The 19,038-nt window shown below is 38.4% G+C and overlaps 2 protein-coding genes across 2 annotated transcripts in view; one reads left to right on the top strand and one right to left on the bottom strand.

Moving 5' to 3' along the window:
- Window positions 1-19,038, bottom strand: part of LOC145988849 (muscle-specific protein 20-like) — a 76,889-nt gene that overhangs the window by 43,505 nt on the left and 14,346 nt on the right. The gene's annotated exons all lie outside the window — the stretch shown is intronic.
- LOC145988848 (myophilin) lies at window positions 2,065-18,065 on the top strand. Its single transcript, XM_083124084.1, has 4 exons — window positions 2,065-2,160; window positions 8,850-9,049; window positions 12,860-12,980; window positions 17,348-18,065. Exons 1-4 carry the CDS (start codon window positions 2,155-2,157, stop codon window positions 17,528-17,530), a joined length of 510 nt encoding a protein of 169 aa, XP_082980210.1. The 5' UTR covers window positions 2,065-2,154; the 3' UTR covers window positions 17,531-18,065.

The following is a 19,038-nucleotide window of genomic DNA, read 5'->3' as shown; positions in this document are numbered from 1 at the left end:
TGTCGATAATTTGATCAATGCATCAATTCTTGACGCCGAGACGATATTTTCTGCAACTACCTCTTCTCTCCTCTCGTCTCCAGTTCCTTCTGTTCTTCTCTCCCCTCCTCCTCCTCTGCTTTTATCTCATATCATCTTCCCTACTGTTCTCACATCTTCTCTCCACCCCACTTTTCTCCACTCCTCTTATCTCCTCTCCTGTCTTAGATTTTTCGACTCCACTGTACTTTTCTTATCGTTCTTCTCTTTTTCTCTCTTTTACTCTACTCTCCACTCCCCTCTTCTCGTCTCCTCCTCTCCTCGTCTCCTCCTCTCCTCGTCTCCTCCTCTCCTCGTCTCCTCCTCTCCTCTCTCCTGTCCTCCTCTTCTCTCATCTCGTTTTTCTCCTCGTATCTCCTCTTGCTCCATTTTCCTAATTTATCCTCGAATCATTTTCCTTTCTCCTCATTACTTCTCCTATCCACTTCTGTCGTCTATTTTCTTCCCACATTTACTTTTTCTCTTCCCCCTTCTCTGTTCTCTTCTATTTTATCATCTTTCGTTTCCTCTCACCTCTTTTCCTTTCTGTAGACTCATCAGCGATGAAATACTAGAAAACCTATTATTTTTCTTTCAGAAAGAATTTTGTCATTTGCCACGTAATAGTGATATTTTTATAATTTTATACAATAATATTTGTTTCTATTTCTTTCGCGTATTTCATAAATATCTATTGTGCATGTGGCAACCCTGAAATTGAGCCGAACTCTACAGGCAACCTACCAACTCCTTGTGTAAATTGGGTTGCCTAGTTTAAAATGTCGTTGTCCTAAATCTTTTGAGAGACACTGTACAACATTGTATCACATTTTGATTACATTTGTAAATTTTGATTACAGAGACGGATTTTTCTTGTACCTTTAAAATTTACTAACAAATAGGTCCTAATTATAAAACACAATAACAAAAATATAATGAACAACTTTATTTAACCCACTGTTACAACTTACATATAAATAAGAAGAGTTTCGTCTAAATATGATTTTCGGATAAACTAACTTTTAGTGTATTTACAAAGGTACGCCATACAAATTTCAAGCAAATACATTAGGCCTAATCATGGAGGCACATTCCCTCCTTGCGCCGAAGTTCGCACAAGGGAAAAAGAATAAATAGAAGTGCCGCTGACGGCAAGTGACAAATGACAAAAGAAGAAATCGACTCTTTTCTCTGGCATCAACAACCGAAGAAAAGCGTAGACAACAAAACAAACGCCTTGCGGAAGTAGAAGCTACTTCAGTTGCAGAGTTGCCAGCACAAGTATAATTATACTGAGACTGGTATAATTTGAACCAACTTTACTTACACTGGATAATTCTTCCAATTTTGCATCGAAATCCAATGTCTGGAAGAGATACGCTCTTTTAGCTCAAAATCATATTTTTTGTGGTATTTAGAATATGTTAGTCGCCTCGGTGTCCGTGGCGGAGTGGCTAGCTCAGCGCGCTACTATGCCAGTGTCCCAGGTTCGAATCTCTGCATAGGCGTGTGCGTTTTTTGAGTGCCACTTCATCAATTTCATGATATCATCACTCATCCTCATCGTCGCCATTAGCAAAAAGTGGCAGAAAGGTCTACGTAATGTAACCTAATTCAATGAATCAAGCTACCGACGGTCTCAGGTTCGAGTCCTGGGCATAGATATTTCTTGTGAGTATCACTCAATCAATTTCATGTAATTGTCATTATACTCATCGTCGCAATTAGTCTAAGTTGGCGACGTAAAATAACAAACAATACAAATATATGTCAAGTTGCCCAATAGAAAATATTCTCGTCCATTCATGTACACAGTTTTTGGCAAAGTCCCCCCCGCCTTCGCAAAAGGGCGCGGGATACACTTGTGACATTCAACATCATGTCAAAGTTTTGGCGATAATTTATGTCAAGGTTGGAAACTCTGCTCGTATGAGGAGACTCCGTGAATGGGCGGTGGTGGGCGCTGGGGAGAGAGAGGGAAAATAAGGGGTGGCCAAAACTAAATTTAGCCCTACGCGGGTTTTCCTCTTGGCCCTCGAAGTCTTTCAAAAGGCGACAGTATCTGCATCCTGCGCGGTAGTCAGTGTCGAAAGATCTCGGAGTGAAGAGTGCGTCTGTTACAGAGGAAAAGTCAAGATGCCGGTATGGATGCATTTCTTGCCGATAGATGTCTCTGTTACGCTTCTGCTTTTTCCTTTCATACAGAGCTTACATTTAACAAGTACATGCACTAATAACATATACATAATGCTTTTATATTAACATTCATAGTTTAGTGTAACAATCTCTATGCTTTGTTACAGTAAATTAACAACATTGTACACTATAACAACTGAATACACAAAAGTTCATTAGGATTTTCAAATTGAGGATGAGTTGTAAATAGAATAAGGTTAAAATTGTCGAAATTCTGTAAAGATATACCAATGAGCACTGTAGGCTGTTGTGTTAATAGAATTGCCATATGAAGACGAAGAATTCTCTATTTTGCTACCATATTATTGTAGTAATATATAACATAATAAATATAAATAAATAGATTCGTCGAAATTTCCTAATAACTTTATGGCTACAACAAATGTAATAATAGTAATCAGTAGCTGCGATTAGGGGGCGAGGGAGACAGTTGCCCCCCCACTTTTTGCCACTTTTGCCCCGCACTATGCTAAACCTTATCTACCAAGGGAAAGTAAACTGTCCTTGGCCCCACAGGTTTGGCACTTTGCCCCCTAGTATTGGATCCCAATCGTCGCCCCTGATAGTAATCTTCCTTGAATTTCATACAAATAGCACAGGGTGTTTCCAAAGTAGAACAACCCTTTATCGATAAGAACTTGAGAACCGTGATTGATATTTACACGCTTTTTTGTCTTGAAGTCTCGTCCTTTGGTGTATTTTAAAAATATTTTACATTGTCAATTTATTGTACACAATAAACACCAGATACTAGTTTATTGAATATATCGCTGTAACTTTCAGCGGTACTGTTTCTGTCTAACATTTTGCAATACAATGAATATTTTGTGCGTTTATTTTGAAATTTTGTGAATTCTTACAATACTGCTAACCTAATCACAACAAATCGGATGAATTGAGATAACCTTGAAACAATGGAAAGACAATAAAAATAACAATGTTCTATCTTGCATTTCAACGCAGGAACAGCTAGCTCATTGTATTAAAGAGAAGAGTGACAATTTTCAGACAAAACATTTCTTAAGTTTGCTGGAGGAAAAATAAATGTACCACAATAAATTATTTTTAAATCATTGCCAAATATTTCAGTTAAAATAATACTTTTCTTTTCCATTAACCCAATTTTCGATTAATTAAGAACTTGCTAATAGGACCATGTCAGGAAATTTGAATATGTAAGTTATGCTAGTAAATGCATTTAAAATTTACGAAACAAGGGAGGAGAAAAAAAGCCTCAAATATGAAGAAAATGCAATAAAAACGGTAAAAAAATACTGAAAAATGACCTAAAAGCCAAAAAGGCTGAAAAATGTAAAAAAAAAATGCTAAATTAAAACAGTGTTTTCTGGTTCTAATTTAAGGGAAAGGTTTACCAGTTTTCAGAGCTCAGAAAAATAGATGATTTGTCATCAACTTCCAAGTCCTAATCTATTGGAAATATGCCTTAAAAATTATTCTTCGGAAACATTTCTAAATAAAAATGTATACTGATAAAGAACCTAGCCTCAAGTGATAAGTACAATATTTATGCATCAAACTCGATCTTGTTTTTGGCAAAGTCTCTCCTTACTCAATGAGTAAGTCTCGAGGCGAAATGCCTGTCAGGATCGGATGAAAGATTTCTGAGAAGAGAAACCGTGAACAGTCCGAACAATGTTTAATTCCTTTTTCGAAAATAAAGTACAGTAACTCGAGTATGTATGAAGACTGGACAAGAATGGTTACCGAGCATCGTTTGCATATATTATAATGCGTTTGGAATACAATATGTTGCAAATGAACAAATATTTTACTCCCGTTACGTTTCATTGTCCTACAATTATTTCAACAATAGAACGGTTTATAGTGTTGAAATAATTGTTGTTCGTTATGTCTCTTTCTGCCTCTCTTGCTTCTTTCCCTCCCTCCCCGTCTCTCCCCACCGTCGACGTTGTTTGCCGCTTGCCTCAGAAGGTACGTTTATAACGTCCCTTTTGAACAGGCCGAGGTGGTTGTAAAACTGTGACGTCATTGGGATTAAAAATCGGTGCGGAAAGTTTGGTATCCGTTAGTTTTAGCAAGGGAAACGTGTTTCTGTTCTTTCCTTGATCTTGTATTCGGGTATTTCCAGTTATTTTTTTATGCGATTCATATTCTAGTGTCCGAGTGATGATATGTGCTGTAAGCGTATGTCCGCACTATCTCAAGTAAACGAAAAATACTAATATTTCTTACCATATATTTCAGTCCGATGATAAGTTCCGAAAAATTGGCAGAACAAAGCCTATCGAAAAGACAAGATTTCAGGTTGCTAATATTTTTTACCGGAATATTTTTATAACTTACACCAAAGAAGGGGCTAAAGAAAGACGCCGTTCTTACATTGATAATTCCAGTTACACGTGAGCAGGCCAGTGATGATAACAGCGTTCTTGCAAAAAGTGTGAAGTAGGGATGGCCAAATATGGATTTTTTACTACGGAGTATATGATCGTGAAATGACGAAGACAAATACAGCACATTAACAGCTTTGTTAATAAATTGTACTTCAAAAATGAAAAAACAATATATAAACTTCTCTGCGAAATTCGGTAGTAATATTTTCGAATTGAGATTTAAAACTTTCTTGGATCCGGATATTTTTGTCTATCCATAGTGTGAAAGCAAGATGTATTAGGAAGGAGGTTCTGTCTACCCTGATTACGTAAGTGTGTCTGTAACCTCGAGAACAAAAATCTTGATCATTCTTGTCATTTCTTTGTTCATTAGAAAACGAAACAATCGTAAACACAAAACTACAGGAAGTGATTAGTATTTGATACAAAGAAAAAGAAAAAAGAGAAAACTGGTGGACAAGAACAATTTACTTTTTCTTGTTAGACAATGCTTAGCATCGAGAGGTCATACAGCAGGGACAAAAGTATTGCAAAAGTTGAGGGATTTCCTCCTAAACGCCCCCACTGCTTGTAAAGCAAGAACTTTTTTTTTCCAAATTCGATATCTGAATCGAAGGATTCAAAAATGAAAAGGAGAAATACCATGAAGCAAATAAAGAGCTGCTGTTTTTACAGTTTTTCCGGCATTAACCGTCGGTAAACATATGCTTTTGCTTACTTATTTCTTTCTATGCACAGTTACATGTAAGTTGTGTTGCCATGCTCTTCAATATGCGTTCCCCCCTTAAAAACAAGAGCATTGCGTGCTTTACAATACTGGAAATACTACACTCTAGGAGAAGTTTCATCCTGATGACGTCACAGAAACCTTGCCGTAGTTGTAAACATAGGGGCTGAAAAAAAGCCGTGTTATGACCAGACCTTCAAGCGGTCGACGGACCTTGCTGTCTCTCTGTGTTTCACTTCTTCACCTTGCCGACATCCATGGCAGACTGGTTAACGCCCGGTACGACGCCAGGGTCCCGGCTTCCGTTTCAGGGTTAGGCATGGATGTTCTTTGTGAGTGTCCCTATCATCACTCATTCTCATCGTCGCGATTAGCCAAAAGTGGAAGAAAAGCGACGCTAAACAACAAAGTAAATCAAATCATTCTTTCCGTTACTCAATTTTATATCAGGGCCTGACCCCCTCAACAAAAACTTGTGGCAGCGCCCGTGCATATAAACCTAGTCGAATACTACCCATATCTTCCACGGTCGCTACAGTCACGTACTTCTCGTGAATCAAAACTTCCGCGAGAGGAAAGCGCCTGCAATGAAAACCGACCGATCGCCAGATAACGTTCGAAGAAGCAACAAGATCCAAGACAGCCTTCGACGCGAGCCAAAATTACATCGTTTGCTTACGGCAGCCATAACGCGCACTCGTTGCTGCCAGAGATATTCTATTCCGGGTGCATCTGCCACGGGGGGTATTTTGGGCGATGAGGAAGAGGAGGGAAGGCGATATGATGTATTTCCACCCCTCCCTCCTTCCCTTCTCTCGACTTCTGTCTAAAACGGGAGATTTCCAGGAAGCTTCCCGATTCCATGAATTCAATAACACAGGAAGATGAAACAGAAACGTTGAACATAAAAGTATCATAGTGTGTGATTCGGCAGCTTGACAGGCCCTTCCTCGTTGGATAAATAGATAGTTATTTTCTTACTTTGCAATCCGTTGGCGTAGTTGTAACGTCGTCGCCTTGTAATCAAGAGATCCGGGTTCGATACCCGGTGGAGCCACATAATGGTTCGGATCGTACTTTAAACTGTAGGCCCAGTCCAGATTGGCCTTTCAGTACATAAAGTGGATTTAAAGCAAAACCCAAACTTCAGCAAATTTCTCTACAAGCTGAGATGCTAAAGATATATCTAATATGGATTAGAAATAATCCGATTCGAAACTCATGTACTGATTTGCAAACATTTCCAAAGTGTGGCAACACTTGCAAAAGTTGTTTTTTTCCCAAGTTACATTCTTATTATTTCAGTGTGTTTAAAATTTAGAAAAGTTTTCATTACAATACATCGCAGTCAATATTTGCACAGTACTTATATTCCACCTGTAGGCATAAATTTGAAAGTTTTGCACTTTATATATTGCAATGTGAACAAGGGATGTTTATTTTTTATTATATATTTCACTTCTTTTCGAAGATATTTTGTTGCTTTGGTGTAAATCTGTTACCACTCCCTGAAACGCAGTGTTCAACACAGCACACAAACGGGCATACACATGAAGAATTGGAATGCGTGGGTTCAAATGATAAATTCCCTATTTCCGGATTCCGTCCCCTGAAGAATTGCGAATGTCAAAGGGTGCCGACGGATGCGAAAGTCGAGTAATGTAAACAGAGTCTTGTTATTGCCGGCGTTCCAGTTTTGACAGTGTAAACGGTTCAGATCCCTTTCGCGTGAAATACGCATCGCTTCCTGCCTTTTGCCAAACTACAAAGTCGCCCGAGAGGAAGTGCGAAACGTCGGAATTCCGTGTCAAATTGGGAGGGGGAGGTCGAGTGCATGGAATCGCCGCGCTTCGCCGTAGGCACGCATTCATTGGTCGAATGCCAAGACCTGTGTGACGTAGGAATGGGATGTAATTGGCGGTTTGTATCCATGCTTGCCTGGTATTTACTGTATAATCTTCTGGACTGAAATGGAATACTTCATAGTAATTTCTGTTAACATTCTCAACTCTGGTACTGGAACTGTCCTGGGTTCGACTCCTGCCTGGAACTCATATTGTCAATTTTGAGCAATGTCGCCGACTTCATAATACTTTGGTTTGGGAAAGGGGGTGAATATATTTGAATCCACAGTATTTTTGAATCAAGTTCCCCTTGAATTATTTTTTTATACATGCACACACACACACACACACACACACACGCGCGTATGTGAAAATTCAGGTGGAACTTAACAATGTATGTCCCTGCATGTTGAGGCTCTGGGCTTCACACAGCCTCTAATAAATGTGCACCTGGGGACAACCCTGAGGGGTAAAGGCGGTCGGGGCATGATGCTGATCACATCACCTCCACAAATTACCACCTTGTGAATCTGAGGAGTCTACATCCGCTACAAATGTTTTCACGACATGCTGCAGTGTGCAGGAGCGTAACCTATATATAAATAATAGACATCTGCCTTAAAAATACCTTTATTGAAAAGTAATATTTGTTTCGTCTTTTTTAATTGGCAATGTCTGTATCCCACGTTATTCTGCTATGAAATTATCGACTAAGTGAATAGGTGATTTACAGAAAGAAACCTTTCCTAAAGTTTTTGATCTATTTCTCTATCCATTAGAAATTAAAAAATAGAGTGAATATTGGGGGGAAGGGTACTCTGCCCCACTTGAGGTGCTTTAGGAGAAGCAGAAGCTGTCTCCCCCCACAACATCTACTATGTTGATCTAGCTATATGTCGTCAATTGTACAGCGGGTTTAGTGTAAAGAAGTATGACGCCAAGTTTCACGTGTTTGTAGTTGTCTTATTTTACGTTTTGCTGCTGATTTTGTTAATCACCGTGATGAGGATGAAACAGTCATTATATAGAATCGATGAAGGGACGCTCACAAAGGGACACCCACTCCCAGACCAAGATTCAAACCTGGAACTCTCGCTAGCGTGTTCGTGGGACGACCACATCGCTCTGGCTGACGAGTTGCGGGTGGAAATGACTACCCGCAACCGTATGCAACCAGCAATACCAAATCGTTTTGCAGAGTAATCTAACTTTCAGGAACGACACACATCTGGCAAAGCATACTATATGCACAGATGCGTTAATAGGGGCTGGACGTACGGTTAAAGCGAGATTCCAACTAAACGCACTGCCATGAAATTAGGCGGGTGGCAGAAGTTCGCGCTGTTGCCACGTCGGAGCACAAGCCCGTGTGTGTCGGAAAGAGGATGAAAGATCTCGTTGTAGAGTTGGTCTTTGTAATCCATGTGATACAAACTGACAGTATTTGCTCGAAAGGTCAGGGATAACACAAAAGTGCCCCGGAGAGAGGTCGGTCTGACGCTCGAACGAGGCAACGCAACCCTGCCTATTTTCATGGCCGTGCGTTTAATGAATTACCATAGTTGCTCACTGCATGAAATAAATAAGCATTGCCACTTCGTAATACCGAGTAAAATTTAAATGCTTTTTGTACTAGTTTTCAGGAACAATTTCTATACAAAGAAGCAACAATGTTGTTCTCTCTTCCAGGCCCGCAACAAGGAACAAGAGAAGGAAATCCTGGAGTGGATAGAGGCGGTCCTGGGGGAGAAGCTGCCCAACTCGCCCTACGAGGACGTCCTGAGGGATGGGATTGTCCTGTGCAAACTCATCAACAAAATCGCTCCTGGATCGGTGACCAAGATCCAGACGAAGGGATCCAACTTCCAGCTCATGGAGAATGTGGAGAGGTAAGATTTGAGGCAATGTTTCTCAACCGCCGGGTCGCGACTCGATACAGGGACCTGGCATCAATTACTCTGGGCCGCGAGAAGTTCTCCTAAAGCATTTTCTCTTCAACCAATATCATTTAAATCAATTAATATTTCATTATTAGTTTTACGAGTACAATAATATAATCATCGATGCCCTAGTTAGTATTAATTGGGATTTTTTCGGTTTTCAAAATCAGCATCTGTCAAATTAATCTTAATGAACTAACTTGAAAAAACTACAAATTTCATTGGATCCAGTGTTTGACAACTAATTTACACCTATTTATTTGTGAACTAGCCTATATATAATTGTAATTATGCCAAAATTTATTTATTAATATTTAATTTCAAGGGTACGTATTAATTAAAGTATTAAGTTAAAGAATTCATCTATTTCTTAAAATAATAATTTTCCTATTCGTGGCCTCACGAAGGTTGAAAACCACTGATTTAATTTAAAATTCGCTACAATTCCACAAGGACTTTTACAACAAAACTCAACACTTTGAAAATATTATACATATAGCTTTGATTGATTTATTTATTTGGTTTATTTTAATTCGCCTTTCTGCCACTTTTGGCTAATGGCGAAGACGGGGATGAGTGATGATATGATGAAATTGTTGAATGGACACTCACGAACACCCATGCCTAGGTCTGGATTGGAACCCGGGACGCCTAGCGTCGTGGTGCGATGTGCCATTATACACATAGCAAACGTTAGAATAACTCATATTGGAATCCTACAGAAGTGATTCTCAAACTACCAATAAAGCTACGGGATGTACTGAAGAAGACCTGTGTCTCATCCTTTATAACTATAGCAAGTTTTCACTCTCAATAATGTGAAAATGTTTTATTTACTTATCGAGTTCCTAATATATTTTCAATATTTTAAATTTAAAAAAAATGGTATTCAATTCATTTTTTTTTTAAAAAAATGGAGTGGCACACGCAGATGTCTGTCTTTTACCGCATTACACACAATCGTCTCAAGGAACACCTAACAGCCCTCTGAGAATCCTGGGTTATCGCAGAAGCACCGCCTTATATACGTATAGTGATAATAGTTACATCCTGTGGAATTCACTGGCTCAAGCCAGAATTCCGGAACCGGAAGTGTTAACAAGAAACTTGTAGATAGGTTAGATGGAGATTGCGTTTGAACTTGGCAATAGAAGTTGGATCGAGTACTCTGTGTTAATAGTTCCATAGCTCTTCTTGTATACGAGTTTGATTTTCCATATAATGTGAATATACTTTCTAAATTGCATGTAAATGTTATCATAACACTTAATAACTAGAACGACTGTTCTAAGATACTTAAGACCGCAAGGCAATAGTTTAGTTTACTAACTGGTAACACATACAAATTTGCATACACCCCCCCCCCCCCAAAAAAACTACCTCCCGAAGTTTCACAAATACGCCACTGAATAGTCACGCCCCCAAAGGAAAAGGCTTAATTCGCTCAGTGCATGAACGGTTCACTTAAATATCAGTGTGCACCTCGTCAGGGATGGTACAAAATTTGGGACCTCTAGCCTATCCTTTGTTTTGGGCACTGCCGACATTATTACATCATCATCATCATCATCATTATTATTATGGTACACACTTCCACTAATTGCATACTCTGCATTAGTAACACTTGTAAACTTAAAAATATAGACACATCTGATTAAAAATTATTCATTAAACTTCGATTGAACAATACACTTACATTTAACAAGAGAACATTCGCCTAAAACTGTTTCCTTCTGCCTTTCATGGCAGCAGACTGATGAATGAGAGATTCAAAGCCAATTTCTTGTAGGGCATGAGCATTTGCTGTGAAGGATGCTAAACTAGAAAGTCTGCTACCCGACGCTGAATTTCTGAAGGAAACACTGAACAACCGCTGTCCACTGCCACAAAATTTCTCAGAGCAATGTCAAGATTTGGAAACAAAAGCCCTGTTAAATGTTTTTATCGAATACATTTTAATGTTATGATGTAACAAGGTATTTAAAATGCTAGAAACTCCTTTCTTCTACCTTCTTACACCAAATAAGTAAGTAAAAGGACTTCACATGTTGTTTCATCTTTGTCACTTATGTCCCTTCAGCGTCTCATAGGCCCTAGGCTATAGCCTAAGATAACCTAGTGGCAAATCTCCCTCTGCAACTTGTGAAATTTTTGGCCTGTCGTTGCAAATAACAGACACAACTTGCAGGCTCTTTCTGAGGACGACTGAGAGAAATAAAAAAGGAATGGAGGGAGAAACAGAGAAAAAGACGAACAGGGGTATAGGGAGAAAGAAAGAAATAGAAAAAAAGAGTTAGAGAGGAACAGAAAGAGCAAGTGAGAAAGATGGGTCAGAGAAGGAGAAAGGAAGTGAGCGGGAAAAAGAGAGAAAGAGAGAAGAAAAATAAAGACAGTGGGCGAGAGACGAAGGGAAACAAGGTTCTAACAGTGGAGTGAGAATAATATCGAGGGAGACAAAGTGTCCCATAAAGTATTAGACTTAACTAATTTCTATTCGGGGCGGAGCATATCTAGAAAATCACTTTACGAACTCCCAATATATCATTTCGAACGCAGTACTTGATTAGAAGGGGGGTTTAGTTAGAACGTGAGTAATTCGCGATCATGTTCATTAGTGTTATAATTTTTGTATAAAACAGTCTGCAAGTGACTATTTACGAATGTATGCTGAAAGTAACCTTGCAAAAATTGAATTTTATATCTCTCCAAAGTTAGGAAGCCTATAATTACTATGACAAGGACTTCAAAATATTGAATATTAACAAAAATCTTAACTGATGGCTACTTCTGTTCCAGCTCCTCCCGAAAAAAAATTCTTGAGTGCGCCAGTGACACTGAGGGAAAATCTCTTCAAAAAGGCCACCAAATGAAAAAGAAAAGAAAAATAAGATACGTGTTTCAAATGTGGTAAATAAAATACCATTTGACAACTTCGCCTACAGCTATAACTGAAATACAGGGTGTACACAAAGTGTCTGACACATTTTAATTATTAATAAATCAGAAACTAATGAAGATAAAAATAAACTGGTGGCAATAATAGACAGAAAAACTCAAAAAGTTTCTTTGTCCTGTATCAGTATGTGTGTTCATTCTGTCGCACGGAGAATGTGACGACGATAATCGATATTTTCACACTTTCGGGTCAGCATGTCGACGTCCACAGTAGATATCGCATTGTTTATTCTGGCTTTCTTTCGTAAGGTTCGTCCACATTGTTCGTGGTGTTTTGAATGAACGCTTGCCGGGAAGATGAATTGACGCGGTGGTCCGATTCCTTGGCCCACGAGATCACCCGGCAAAACCCCATTGAACTTTTTTCCTTTGGGAATATGTTGCAGAAAGTTTTATGTGGAAAAAGTGATGAACATATGAACTGAAATCCAGAATAAACAATGCATAGCGACTATAGATGTTGACATACTGACCCGAATGTGTGAAAAGAATCGACTTTAGTCTTGACATTCTCCGTGCGACAAAAGGAGCACATACAGAAGTGTACTGATACAGGACCAAAAAACTTTTTGAGTTTATCTATCTATCATTGCCACCAGTTAATTTGTATCTTCATTAGTTCCTGATTTATTAATAATTAAAATGTGTGAGACACTTTGTGTACACCCTGTACGTATAAGAGATGCCTAACACTATATAAATCCGAGACTGATCATGTAGAAGGCAGCTAATTACAATAAATCTTGAAAAATACAACATACGTATTTTAAAATCCTAATTAAGTTATATATATTATCCTTCCAGGTTCCAGAAAGCCATCACAAAATACGGCGTCCCTCAGGAGGAAATATTCCAGACTGCAGATCTCTTTGAGAAAAGGAACGTCCCACAAGTTACTCTGTGTATCTACTCGCTTGGAAGAATTGTAAGTGACATGATATTACATTATTATTATTTTGATCATTAACAATCGAAGATAAATGTCCCATCTTCTTTGTCTGACTTATTAATAGTATAATCCTGCTATATTTATCTTAGTAAGAGCAAAGTAGACTGTGCTACACAATAGCACTTCAGTATTTCAGCGGTAAGAAGCAGAAGTCAACAACAGAAACTACAGATAGCGCTATTTTCAGTGCTATCAACAAATTTGCTTCTTAAAGGTATATTACTTGGAATACATGACTTAGTTTGTTCGATAATCTTATAATGGTAAGACTCTAATTTACGTCCTTTTCCTAAGGAATACGTGTCATATATCGTTGGTAAGATTATTGTATAAGGAATTCAACAACGTAAATCCCAAAGCTAGGGAAAATTACCTGGGGGAGGAAATCAATAAAAAACGATGTTGTCCGGATGTGGGTAATAGAACGTACTGAGGAAATTTTTCGATGATGAAGCACATATTTAGGGGTGAAATGAGTGCTAATGGAACCTAACCTAACCTCGTAGGCATACCTCGTCCCCGTGAATGGTTCGTGGGGCTATCGTGAATGGTTCGTGGGGCTACCCGTGCATGGTTTTTGGAGCTAACGTAAATGGTTTGTGGGACTATCGTGAACAAAAAGTGTAAAAAGGAAAAATATACTTACCCGAAGAGATGCCCGCTGTCTTCAAGCACGGTTTTGTACGATGCACTAAATTATTACTGGGGATCAACGTATTTTACACTATCTACAAGTTTTTGGAACCTGTTCTTTTTCATGCACCATACACACGCACAACGCACCGAGAACGCAAAGAAGCAATCACCACGCAGAACGCAAACGAGCAAAGCACACGTATACAAAGCGTGGACACAAAGACGAGCCTGCAGTGTTGTTAACTCCCATCGGTTACCACCAAAAGGCAATAAGCCCTTATAATTTCCATTTAATTATCAGAATCAAGCTTGTAAGCACAAACTATATAGTTTAGAGAGAAAGGACTGGAGGAAGCAAACCTAGTAGGGAGAAATATTATTAACTACACATTTCAATACTTGCTGGCAAATAAACACTGTTTTTTTCATCGTTTCTTACCTCTCACGCTCTAATTACTTTCATCTTGAAAATTTTATTTACCTCTCACAGTTATGTAGCATTATTTTAATTTTTATTTTATATATTATTATTATTATTACATTTGAACTCGCTGTTACACTAGGAAACAGACATTGACATTAAACAGATCTAGCCGGCCTCCGTGGCTGAATGGTTAGCATAGCGCGCTACGACACCAGGGGTCCCTGGTTCTAATCCTAGCCTGGGCATGGGTGTGTTTATGAATGTCCCTTCATCAATTTCATCATATCACTCATCCTCATTTTCACGTTCAGTCAAAAGTGGCAGAAATGCCAAGTAAAATAAACCAAACCAATGAATCAATGAAACCGATCTACACTTATACGAGCGGAATGGACAAGCCTTTCATGTAGCGGTTTTTAAAATCATAATCACGGGCTTCTACGATGGGTAACCTAGCAACGAAGACATTCCGCGACGACGTCAGAAACCTTGTAATAAAATGGTCCCGGATTCGATACCCCGGGAGCACATAGTGGTTCGAATTGCATTGTAAACTGTAAGCTCAGTACCGATTAGCTTATCCGTGCATAAAGAGGATTTAACATACTATGACTAATCACATTCAATATGTATTTGTATATAAATAAGAATGCAATTTCTCCTAAAGTACAGTAAAATATTACCTAACTATTGCCAAGACGAAAATGGAAGAATAGTGTTGAGTTGGACTTGGAGAAGATTGGTTTGACTGTTATTCTTTTACTTTAGCTTTTTGCCACTTTCTTGATAATCGCGAAGATTAGGATGAGTGATGAAATTTATGCAGGAACACCCACAGAGTACACCCATGCTATGGCCGGGGTTCGAACCGAAACCGCTGGCGTCGTTAACCACTCCGCCTGCTAGAGGTGATTGGGAAGGATGGTAAAGGTTGGGTTGATCCAACCCAGGAAGTGGCAGATTGACAGCTCGTGTTGCTGCAGTTGGGTTAAATTACGCAAGAGAACTGGCACCTCTCTCCGAGGCACGTATCTAGAAATACTATATTTCGGAGGGGGGGGGGGGGAGAGCGAAACAGTGTCTCATAACTAATAATAATAGTAATAATATAAATGTTTAAAATTAATACGATAATGTAATTTATAATTATATTCATAATAATATATAAATTAATTAATATTGTAGGGTTATTATTACATGAATAGGTATAAAGACGGTGTAAGAGTAGATATAACAGCACGTATTCATTATCAAGCTTACATGTATTTAAGATAGCTAAAATTTGTATAAAAACTACGGTCCTAGTAAGGAAATTAATGCCCAAAAACATAAAGAATTGACTATTAATTGAATATCAAAATGGGATGTTAGATCCAGTTGACGAAAAGTAAAGTTTCTGATTAGTATTCTGTGCATATTGCTACAAGTAGTAGTGTGCATAAGGCATCTTTGATACTCTCATTGAAAGCCGTATGATCACAATCTAATCCTTGCCTTCTAATAAGTTCGGCAACAAATTCGAAACAAGTATATTTTCATTATTTAATTTTAGTACTTGGTAAGTCTTACGGGGATGTGGACCGCCTTAAATCTGCCCTTGTTCCCTGTTATTATGACTTATATTGACTGTTAGGTCTCTCCGCGCTTTAATAGCATCCTTTTGTCCTCTTCGACCTCTGGAGATGTTTGTTTTGGAAACAAGGCCGCCCCTCGTAGACCCCAACCCAACATTTGTTCTCGCTTAAGAATCAAGGCAGACAACAGACGCACGCGTTGTATCCAAACGGCGCCATTTTTATCAGTTCTGCCACTTCAGAGGTGCTTTGTTGGCAGCGGTTTTTGGCTTCTTCGAGTCTCCTGATTAGAAAATTAACGAGGTTCCGTCTTTCAAGAACGGATGTCACTTATCGCACAATCTAGCAATCCCGACTTCTGACGTCATCGCGGAATGCCTTTGTTAGGTTAGGAAATTTAGGTTTAGTTCTCGTAGCATGAATAATACATTTGCAGTGTATTTATATTAAGAGAACTGAACCAAACAAAGGCATTCCGCGATGACGTTAGAAGGAGAGTTGCTAGAGGCTTGTGCGATCAGTGAGACTATCAAATAACTCAGGTAGCATGCGTTGAGTTGCATCTGTCTGTGGTCTTTGTACTGAAGCAGTTGTAAACGAGTTCTGCAAGTGCGACGCTTCTCTAAGACAATGTCTATTTGCTACAACTAAAATTCCATTTGCAAATAAAATGGAGAAGAATTCCACATTTAATTGAAAAAAAAAAATGTCAAGTTTTCTCTACCTCATGCCCGCTATTTCCTTTTAAAAGGCCCGCCTCGGTAATCATAAGAGTTCTAGTTTTATTTTCAGGCATTAATATGATTTAATGCGCCCCGCGACCAAATGTTCAAGAAGTTACTGACCCTTGAATTAAAGTAGGGAATTAGAGACGAATTTAGTTTTTAAGGTAGTGATTCCCAACCGGGATATTTTAGGGATAAACGAAATAAATAAGAAAAAAATGTTATTAGGAAGCAGAGAAAATTCTGATTCTTTATTATTCTATTGTGATGTTTGTTCTTTTGAATACCATCAGTACTGGAGTATGTATTTATTTGACAATAAATTTATCTTGCTCCTGATAACATATTCCACTTCAATTTAAGATTACAAAAAAATATAACAAGGGGCCTCAAGTTTTTATCTCATTCCCAAGGGTGCCGCGAACGTAAAATTGTTGAGAATCCCTGTTCTAAGGGTTAGGAGACATTTTCGCTGTCGAAGACGCACAGGCCAGATTTTGAAGTATTTTCTCCAGTAAGGAATGAATATGTTCAGTTTTTACGTTGTAGTAGAATTCACTCCTGCTCCTTCGTTTCTGTCTGATTCTTCTCTGTCTCTCTTTCATCATCTCTCCTGTCTCTCTCTTTTATTTCTGTTTTTCTCTCCTCTCGTGTCTATCTATATTTATTTTTAATTCTTTCGCCTCTTCTGTCTTTTTATCACTATCTCTTCCTCTTGTCTCATAATTTCTCTCTCTTGTCTTTCTTCCTTTTCTTGTTTATCCTCTTTCTGTCTCTTTATTTCTCTTTCACTTGTTTTATATCTTTATCTATCATACATCTTTCCTTTTTCTCTGTACTCTCTTTGTCTCTCTTCCCCAATGGCAAAGTCGTCGTCGAATTGCACTTTAAACTGCAGATCCAGTCCCAATTAGCCTATTTTTCCATAAAGTAGACAAGAACTAAAAAGCTTTCTCTCATCCACACATTTCTCCTCCATTTCAGACCCAGAAACACCCAGAGTACACTGGACCAAGGCTAGGACCCAAGATGGCGGATGAGAACAAGCGGGAATTCTCAGAGGAGCAGCTGAGAGCTTCCGAGGGCCACCTCAACCTCCAGATGGGCTACAACAAGGGAGCGTCCCAGGCAGGCGTCGGCGCATTCGGCAACACAAGACATATGTAATCCCACCGAACGACATTTCTTCACATCTCCAAGTGGCTTTTGCAACGCTTTCTGTATTAAGGAAAAAAAATAGGTGCAAATGATTTTTAGATTTGTAGAAACTAATCTTTGGGTATGTCTGAGCGATACATCAAAGGTGAAAATGAGTACTTGTTGTGGTTACAACTGAGTATGAGTGTAAATTTTATGATATTTATTCTTTCTTTAAAAAAAAAAGTAAATATTTTTGGTACTGTCGCAGTTTGTTGTCACTAACAATGAAGTAAATCTTAGTAATAATGCAATTTCAATAACGGAAGTTAGTTGTTTTTTATTTGTGTTACAAAGGTTATAATCTTTTTACTGAACACATTTTAATATATTAAGCTATATGTTGTACTAATAGAAATTCTGAATCAAAATTAATTCGTGAATATAACAGAAATTACTATGCGTTTGGAAATTACATAAGCATTGTAAATATTGAATCAGAATGCCTGGCACAAAGGGATATTGTATAATCAAACAGTATAACTAATAAATGTTTGTAAAAATTTATATGCGTTTCACTTGTGTAATTTTACTTTGCATTTTTTTTTACAATAATGATGGTAGATGTCATGAAGAAATTGTTTCTATTTCATGAATAAACTGTATCTTAAAATTAATTGAAATCGAAGTATAAGACCAAAATGAACAAAACAAAATCTCTGGAAAGCATTTAAATATTTTCAGGATTCATAACAAATGTATCTCAAACAGATATATGGTTAGAAACTTAGTTCCTCATGTTAGATTTTAATTTTTAGTTTCTTTGTCTTGACGTGCTCGAATTGTATTGCGAGATCAGGAGCTCAGTCCTAGATATTCCCTCATATGTACAATACACATTTTCCATCTGGAGAAAGCTTGTCGTGAAGATAAGGCAGAATCTACTTGCCTTCAAATATAGGTGACTTCCCAGTTCACAGATTCCCAATTCACAGACTGCCTGAATTCCTTCCCGATTCACCGATCATGACCCCCCTGGCGGAGTGTGACACGTGCAGTCTTCTCTTCACGTGAATCATAAATTTCACCCCTCCCCTCCCTTTTTTGGTTAGGTTAGCTTAGGACACTGTCTACCTATTAGAGAGAATTATGCAAATTATCATCTGCAAGAAAAATAGCCATTATTGAAAATCTGTTAACGACATATTACATATACAGGTAGTGGAAGTAACGTAGCTTACATATCAATAAAACTTATCTCCATCATTATTTCTTCCAGGGTCCATATCGCATAAACCAAACAACTTTCACTTGGATCACAAAATATTCACTTCGCACAACCACGTCAATTCGTGTGTATTTATTGAATGAATCCGTGAGGTGCTTGTGGGGGAGTGGTAAGGTACTTCCTCCGAGGAGGGGGTCGCGTATTGTGGACGGGGGGGGGAGGAGAAATCTGTGAATCTGGAAGAGTTTCGATAAGACTGCACGTGTCATACTCCGCCGGGGGTCATGATCGGTGAATCGAGAAGGAATTT

This window comes from Lepisma saccharinum, chromosome 6, assembly GCF_977018435.1.
Source record: "Lepisma saccharinum chromosome 6, izLepSacc3.1, whole genome shotgun sequence".
Lineage (NCBI taxonomy): Eukaryota > Metazoa > Arthropoda > Insecta > Zygentoma > Lepismatidae > Lepisma > Lepisma saccharinum.
The sequence above is the reverse complement of the archived record's forward strand: the minus strand, read 5'-3'. Positions and strand labels throughout refer to the sequence as shown.